The sequence below is a fragment of the Myotis brandtii genome, unplaced genomic scaffold (assembly GCF_000412655.1).
Source record: "Myotis brandtii unplaced genomic scaffold, ASM41265v1 scaffold547, whole genome shotgun sequence".
NCBI lineage: Eukaryota > Metazoa > Chordata > Mammalia > Chiroptera > Vespertilionidae > Myotis > Myotis brandtii.
This window is the reverse complement of record NW_005370024.1, coordinates 1,209,795-1,218,765: the sequence shown is the minus strand read 5'-3', so window position 1 is coordinate 1,218,765 and position 8,971 is coordinate 1,209,795. Positions and strand designations below refer to the sequence as shown.

The window sequence follows — 8,971 nt, the reverse complement described above, 5'->3', positions numbered from 1 at the left end:
GTGTCCGCTATTCGGGCTCCCGCTCGGCTGCATGACGGTCGCCCGTCACATTCCCTGGCCTCTGGGTTTCCGTGGACAGTTTCCAAAGCACTTGGGCAGGAAGGCTCTTGGGGAGGCTGCCCGGGGGGGGGGGGGGGGGGTGTGGAGGGGAGCGACAGGCTTCGGGACTCGGCCCAAGAAGCGGGGTGCTTTGTGCTTTTCGCGCGCCCGGGTTAGGAGACGGCTCTAGGCTGTCCCCTAGGTGTCCCCCGGGTTAGGAGACGGCTCTAGGCTGTCCCCTAGGTGTCCCCCGGGTTAGGAGACGGCTCTAGGCTGTCCCCTAGGTGTCCCCCGGGTTAGGATAGGGCTCTAGGCTGTCCCCTAGGTGTCCCCCGGGTTAGGAGACGGCTCTAGGCTGTCCCCTAGGCTGTCCTCCGGGTTAGGATAGGGCGCTTGGCTGCCGCGCCCTCGCTCCATCACCTGCTTTCCTGGGGCGCACCTCCCCTTGCAGCTGTGGCATGTGATTGGCACCCAGCGCGGGGTCAGCCCACCTGCCACTGGTGTCTCCGGAGTGGAGGTGATCGGAAAGGGGCCGGGGACCTTTGCCACCCACTTCCCACGTGGTTGCTGCGCGCTCCCAGGAGGGGGACGGTGGTGGGTCAGTTTCCCACATGCCAACTTCAGAATCCACCTGTGTCCCGTTTGACGAGGAAAAGGAAAAGGAATTCCTGCCCGCACATTCAGCTGTCAAAACTCCCCTAGACCCACACTTGAGAACCACATGAAAAGGGCCTGCATAGAGCAAAACCGGAGTTCCTGTTGATTCATCAAAAGACCGAGAGGGTAGTTGACACTAGTGAGTACCTGGCTGCAAGCTCAGGGCAAGTTGAGGACAGAGTGAGTGGCTGCCTTCTGGGCAGCGTGCTGGGGGCAGCACCCTTAGCGCTGACCGCTGCGCTGAGGGACCAAGATGGACTAAGCCCTCCAGCTGGGAACTGACCCTCTGTCCTCCCAAGTGAGGGAGGAACGGTTCACAGGATTACATTTGTAAACCCTCCTGTGACCATCCTCCATTACATTCTCTGCCTTATACGCTGACCGCTGCGCTGAGGGACCAAGATGGACTAAGCTGGGAACTGACCCTCTGTCCTCCCGAGTGAGGGAGGAACGGTTCACAGGATTACATCTGTAAACCCTCCTGTGACCATCCTTCATTACATTCTCTGTGTTACCTTGGTCAAAACTGAACCTTAATCCATCAAAAACAAACGTTTTGGTCGAGTCCTCAATTATTTTGGAAATCAAAGGTTCTGAAAACTTGATGGCCCCTAAGGTTGCTTACAGCTCGAATTCTATTATTCTCTGATCTTTTGTAGTGTAAAACCTAGCCCATCCCTATGTATTGATTGTCAGGAAGAAAATCGGGGTTTATCGCTTGTGTATGTCAGTTCCCATTTACTGTCTCACCATGCTTATTGGCTTATTGCCTTTAACTCAGAGGGAGCCAGAAGGGGGGAAAAATCTGAATTTTTGTTTATTTAGGCATCCAGTTGTAGGAGTGATTTTCTCTCATTTTCTATGTATGTCAGGCCTGAGGAAAGACATTGTGTACCAAAGACTGTGTCTATCCTTTTTTGTTTTTAATATATCTTTATTGATTTCAGAAGGAGAGAGAGAGAGAGAAACATCAATGATAAGAGCATCATTGATCAGCTGCCTCCTGCACACCCCCTACTGGGGATCCAACCTGAAACCAGAAGGCATGTGCCCTTGACCAGAAATGACCCCAAACCCTTTCAGTCGCAGGCAGATTCTCTATCCACTGAGCCAAACCAGCTAGGGCTGCGCCTGTCCTTTTTAAACCAGCAGAGACAGGAAGGAGCCCTGTGCAGGTATTGAAAGTGTCACGGAGCAAAAGGAGCAAAGCGGAAATGGGAAAGCTGAGGTATTTCTAGTTTCTCATCAACCGGGTCTTTTCACTGGAGCTGTGCTACTTTATGTGACACTTTGTGAAACAAACCCTCAAAGAAGCCACCACGCTCAAAGGCATTTTATTTTTTTATAAATACATTTTATTGATTTTTTGCAGAGAGGAAGGGAGAGGGATAGAGAGTTAGAGACATCGATGAGAGAGAAACATCATCAGCTGCCTCCTGCACACCCCCTACTGGGGATCCAACCTGAAACCAGAAGGCATGTGCCCTTGACCAGAAATGACCCCAAACCCTTTCAGTCGCAGGCAGATTCTCTATCCACTGAGCCAAACCAGCTAGGGCTGCGCCTGTCCTTTTTAAACCAGCAGAGACAGGAAGGAGCCCTGTGCAGGTATTGAAAGTGTCACGGAGCAAAAGGAGCAAAGCGGAAATGGGAAAGCTGAGATATTTCTAGTTTCTCATCAACCGGGTCTTTTCACTGGAGCTGTGCTACTTTATGTGACACTTTGTGAAACTGCACAGTGAAACAAACCCTCAAAGAAGCCACCACGCTGAAAGGCATTTTATTTTATTTTATTTTATTTTTTTATAAATTGATCAGCTGCCTTTTTTGCAGAGAGGAAGGGAGAGGGATAGAGAGTTAGAGACATCGATGAGAGAGAAACATCATCAGCTGCCTCCTGCACACCCCCTACTGGGGATGTGCCCGCAACCAAGGCACATGCCCTTGACCGGAATCGAACCCGGGACCCTTCAGTCCGCAGGCCGACACTCTATTCACTGAGCCAAACCGGTCAGGGCTGAAAGGCATTTTAAAAACAAACATTAATATAAACAACTTTTCCAGTTAACACTATTCTTCAGCTTATTGGATATGAAAAGTTGTTTTCTTTGAGTTAATTCAACCTATTGCAAGTTATTAATAACCTAAATAAGGATGTTTTCCAATACAGTTGGCTATAAGGAAATCTGAATTCCGGGATTCAACCAACGTTGGACTGCAAATATTTGAAAAAGAATTCCAGAAAGGTGATCCCTGAATGCCTTAGTATAACAACTATTTACATAGCATTTACATTGTATTAGGTATTAGAAGTATTTTACAGATGACTTAAAGTAGGCAGAAGGATGTGTGTGGGTTATATGCAAGTGCTCTGTCATTTATATAAGGGACTTGAGCATCCTTGGATTTTGGTAGCCATGGGGGTCTGGAACTAATCCCTCGTGCATACCCAAGAACATGTCTCTATGTATTATAAATCTTCCAAATATTAAGTTACAATTAATCTTAAGGTAAATAAAAAAAAGGATACACTGCATAGAAAAGCCAGCAGTCCTCTGAGAAAAAGGAATAACAGTTAAAATACCATAATGTTCTTTATCTTATATCAGTCTTAAAAAGAACGAGGCCTATATTTATAATACCGCCATTAGGAAACAGTAGGACTATTTAAAAAACATGACAACCCCCACCACTAAAGAGAATTAAATAACATTCTGAGCTAAGTTATAAGGTAAAAACAAGATTTGGATGACAATGAGCTATAGTAATTCAATTTAAACATTAATTCAGCAAGTAGTGAATGGTGTTCTGTCAGCATGTCACTGTACTAGCTTTTAGGGAAAGGAGTTCTCCATTGGTGGGAAATAGTTTCAATAGAGAAGAGTGATGAATGAGAATGAGAGTCTTAAACAATAGAGAACAACAACAACAAAAATTCAATACATTAAGAAAGTTTTGTTTATAAGTTTATAATGGATTTATATATTCAAAATTATATTCTAACATACATGCATAATAATTATGATTATATAAACTGAATGAAAAGTTTCTAATATTACAATATGTATTCTTAATTAAGTGTGTATTTTTATACCTTCTTGTAGTATCTACCATGTGGCAATTCTATTTTGAAAATAGCAAACCACAAAGTATTTTTTAAAAGAATGAAAATTTGTTGAGTAATATACACAACTTTGAAAAATAAGTTGAGTAACTTTATATTTTATTAAAGATTTAGTAATTGTGATTTTGAGACTAAACAGAATACATTGAACTCATTGAGTATTAACCATGTACTCAAGCTCCAGAAAATGATCTTATGAAGCTTATGAACTAGCCCTCAGTGTGTTTCCTTGCTAAATGGACCAATATCTATTCTATAGTAGGAGCTGAAAAAAGTACAATTTCTCTTCTTCTGTCTCTACAAAGCAATTTATCTTTTGAATAGCACTTCCCTGCTTTTCCTAAGGAAACACACACACACACACACACACACACACACAACAAACAAAAACAAAACAAAACAAAAAACCATTAAGTACTTTGATGACTTGAGAACCCTGAAGGCTTGGTCTCTGACTCCGATTGGTCTTCTGCCCTAAGGTAACATGCATGACCTCTCTCTGCTTCATTTTTCTCACTACAGGATGTTGGACAGATCACCCTGGTGGCCTCTTCCAAACTTTTGTAATAATATCCTTGCAACCCATTTTCAGATTCTTGAACCCCTGGGTTAAAAATTGATAGAAATGCCTATACTATGAATATTGGTAAAAAAAAAGTGTGGTATCCTTCATTAGAGAATGACTTTGCAATTGGGTCTGAAATAATGCAAGGAATTCAAATGCAGTAACACATCAAAGTTTAATGTGCCTTCTTTATTATCTATGCATTAATTCTCCATTCCTTTTGCATGAGAGCTGATGAGTTCTGATCACCTTTGCAGTCCCCGCCCCAGGCCTCAGGGTTTCTGCATTTTGAACAAATTTCCCATATTGCACCTAGATGCCTAAGTCCAAGCACACTGCCCTAAGGTGGCATTGACAGCAATGGAAATGGGATTTGAGACGGTTGCTGTGGTACACAATTTTCTGAGTATAGATTCAACCACTGGAGAGAATACAGTTTAGTCTATATTTCTCATTTGAAAATTGTTTCAGCAGAACATGACTCTGTTTTCTAAACCATAAATGCTATGTGTCTGATTCATAAAAGGTTCTGAATTTAATTTATTCAACATTTTCTTTTCCAAGAGGAAAATAAGAGTTGATAGTTTTTTAAAACCTGAACAGCTTTGCAACTGATGTTCTAAATAAATCAAATATATTGCTGGGTCCAGAGCAAGGCTTTGCAGTAAATTTATGTGAGTTTATTGAATCTCTGAGTTTCAGTAACAATATTTTCTGTCCTTGGCAATCATTTTTGGACTGATATTCATTAGGTTTTATCTTGTTTGGGCTTTACTCCATGGATTTCTAAAGGCCATCAACTCAGTTTGTTTCTGGAAGATGTAGCAGAAATTGAATAATGTGTCTTTGATTTTCATGTACCTGTTACAACTTAACTAAAACGGTCATGAGTAAAAGCTTGCTTCTAAAAGCATTTCTCTGGCACAAGAATATATGACTAAAACCATTCTAAATAGGGCCTATTGAAAACTGCATTTTGTTAAAAGGGATGTTTTATAAAAGCTATTCTGTTCTAAAGACCTTAAATTTGTTTGTTTATATGACAAAAGTGTGTGAACATAAATCCGTACTTTATTGGCTAATAGGATCTTTTACACATGATCAGATGTAAGGCTTATTTTTGTATTAGATTTAAAATTTCTAAAATACTGCTGAAAGGGACCATGGTGATGACTTAGCAAATTCCATTCCACAGATTTCTCTCTTTAAGGAGAAAGAACACTGTTCCTTTTTCATTATCCCCACAAAAAATAGATGTGTCATGTTTAGAATGGTTTTAATCATTTAGTCAGACAATTATCAAGAATCTATTTGCAGAATGAACTCAGACATTCAATAAATTTGTTGATAATTGTCAAAATCTTAAAAAAAAATAATTCCACTAGCAAAGGCTTTAATTTGAGAATTCACAAATCAGGGGAGGTTTCATTTATCACCTACTTCATGTTGCCGACTCCTTTGGGTTTTGCCTTTCAGAATTTTTTATAGCCCTGTTTTCATTGTTCCCTGGTGGTGAGTAATTTATTGCTTCTTTTGGCCACTTATCAAATAGGAGTTGGTAATCAAAAGATATTATATTTAAGATACAGTTTTCCTTTCTTCCTAGTGTTTCTATTGAACTTGCATGGATGGAGACAACTGAGTAATTTTCCTTTCATGCCCTTTCAGTTCTTTTGGGCTGCGATCATGCACGTCTACCCTTGTAATTAGCTTTCATTCTGCTCATTAATCAGATTCTACATTCTAATCTGTTTTCTATTTCTTTCTCCTTTTTGTTTCTGAGGTAGTAATGAATGTGTTCTTTGGGTCTTGTAGAGATCTATTATTTCAGTTTTATCTCTTTCTGTGCAAACCTACCTAAGTATTTGCATCTCTCTCTCTTTTTTGTTTTTGTTTTTTAGGACCAAAATATATTGCAAATGCATAATAAATGTTCAGATTCTCAAAATAATCCTCTTTCAGGATTTCTGCTTTCTAAGTTTTAGAAATGTGTTGATCTGAGTCCAAGGCCTTACATTTTCAAGTGGTTCTTTTGTCTGGATCAGTTACATTCCCCCACTTCTTTTCAATATCCTAAGTTTATATTTATACATAAAATTCTTCTGTAGTTTTCGACATTTTCTACTTTAGTATCAATTTCAAATAATGAACACTTTTACCTCTTTTCTTCCATATGGATGCTTAATAAATGCAGTAACTTAGGTGTACAATTTCATGGAGGAGAACAGTACTGCGGCTCATTTCTCAAAATGGCAGTGAAGAGAGGGCACATGTTGTGTCTGTAGCAAACATCATCCTGGGGCAGTTTTCTCCTCCTCATTGTGCTTTCCTGAGCTGATACGAACATTAATTCTTGTTCACTGAGCATACGCCCGCTGTTGACAGATACAGGTTGGGGCTGAAAATCCGGCATGTACAATTCATACATAAGTATTTGATTATTAACAAAACTGAGGCTAAATTAGATGCTGATCATCATTATCTCTCAACTTTCCCTCTGACCATTCATTCATATACTTATCTGTGTAATGACACCTATTGTATAAAATTTATTTTTTAGTGCTGCAAACCATTTTTTAAAAAATATTCAACTTTAATATTATGGTGTGGTGCTGGAATTTATGATTTGACATGGTTAGCTAGCTATCCTTTTTCTAAAAAACACTAAGTTTCATGAAGTTTTATTTTATTTCTACAAGTTTGATATACTCTCCCAGTTTCAAGTTTATCTGGATGTAGACAATAAAATCTCATGATGAGTAATTTTAAAGATACAAAATTGAGGTGATTCCATTGACTTTGGGTAACTAAAAGTCCACTCTAAAATTTCTACCATTCATTTCCCTTTTAACATTTTAGTAATGTTCCACAGAGAAAGCCCAATTGGTATGAGATTTTGTGGGCAGGGCCTTGTTTTATGGTGGTATAACTGGCTTCTCCCTTGAAAGCAAATAACTTTCATTGTATTAAGGGTGATTTTTTAAAAAAAATAACACAGCAGCAAGGATTTTTCTTCTAAATCTGTATTTTTTTAACTAAATTTTCAGAGAGAGTGCCCATTAATTCTCCAGGGACCTATATAAACACAGGTGGGTTCACCCATGCTAACGGTTTTCTCAAAACAATCTGTTTTTGGTTTGGTTTTTTGTGTTGTTGTTTTTTTTTGCTTCTGTGCCAAAGTGGGTAAGATATTTATTTGAGACTAGACGATAGAATTTAATCTCAAATGATAACAGTAAACTAGACAAGGTCTTCAACTAGAGAGACAGCAGAGTGAAATGGAGAAAGGTGTACCCTTGGAGTCAGGAGGCCTGGGTAGAATTCTGTGCTGCCCCTCACTAGTCATCAAACCTGGGATGAGCTCTGGGCTTCAGTTTCCCGGTCCGTATAGCAGAGGGTGGGCGAGATTGTCTCCAAGTTTCCCTTCAGTTCCAGAGTTATGAGGTCTTCAGTACTTCTTGACTTATTTTAGGCTGAAATTGAATGTCGACTTGGCATAAGCTTGTAGTAGTATTTTTCTTCTGATGAACTAGTACCTTATTCTAAATTGTAATGCTTATGTTAAATTGCTTACCCTTCCATCAACAAACTTTTAGTATTTCTTCTTCGGCAAATATTTCCTGAATATTTTTTTTATCTGCCAGGTATTGTGCAAAGCCCTGGAATACAGAGATAAATGAAATGTGTTTCTTGTCCCCAGTAATTGCATTGCAATGTGATAAGTACCCACTAGACGAATGAATGCCTGGCCCTCGAGTCAAAAAGTTTGCCCACCTCTGCACTAGACGAATGAATGCTGTGCCCTGGGAGCTCAAAGGAGAGATTGATTGGTTGGGCTCTGGAGGGGGTTGGGGGGAGCCAGGACAGTTCAGGAAGAAGTGGCATTTGAATAGATCTTGAAAGATGGGTTTGCCATGTAGAAAATGGGACTGAAAAAGGTAACTGAAGGGACTCACAGGCAGGCAAAGGAGCATGGACAGAGTGAGAGGGGTAGGAAAATGCAGAGTGCTTGAGCAGAACTTCAGGACTGCATTTTCGTTTTCAGGGCTCAATCATAGGGAGCAGATGATAGGTGAGCCAGGACGCTGCCTGGACAGAAGAATGGGCAGGAAGGGTCTGGAAGGGGAATGAGGAATCAGGGGATTAAAGGTTGCTAACACTACCTCTTCACAAGTTTGAGAATAAGTCATAGCTTTTTAGATTGATCTGTAAAGAGATTTCCTTACCCATAATTATTGGGTAGACCAGTTAGAATAGTTATCTGTATTTCTTAGCATTTACTATGTATTAAGCCTTATTCTCATATCCAAGTCCAATATCTAGTCAAGAACTTTCACCAACATCTTTTTTGTTGTTGAAATTTATCTCAGTATAACATTTGTAGAACAAACTTTTTGTTTTGTTTTGTTTTGTTTTAAGAAATGTGTTTTGGTTAGCTGGAAGAAGAAGCTGGAAGATAAAGGGTAAGGTTTCTGACAGAATCAAAGATACATTTGGATCATAGGCAGTGTATTCTCCCCATAAAATATACAGCATTTCACCTTAAAAGCCCAAGTCCAACCATTTCAAGGATAAATGGGATGATG

General features: G+C 40.0%; 1 protein-coding gene across 1 annotated transcript in view; it reads right to left on the bottom strand.

Moving 5' to 3' along the window:
• TAPT1 (transmembrane anterior posterior transformation 1) overlaps window positions 1–652 on the bottom strand; it is a 59,621-nt gene extending 58,969 nt beyond the window's left edge. Inside the window, exon 1 of the mRNA XM_005878133.2 lies at window positions 460–652. Coding sequence (XP_005878195.2) covers window positions 460–652 — 193 coding nt within the window. The remainder of the gene's footprint in view (window positions 1–459) is intronic.
• Between the last annotated feature and the right edge of the window lie 8,319 nt (window positions 653–8,971).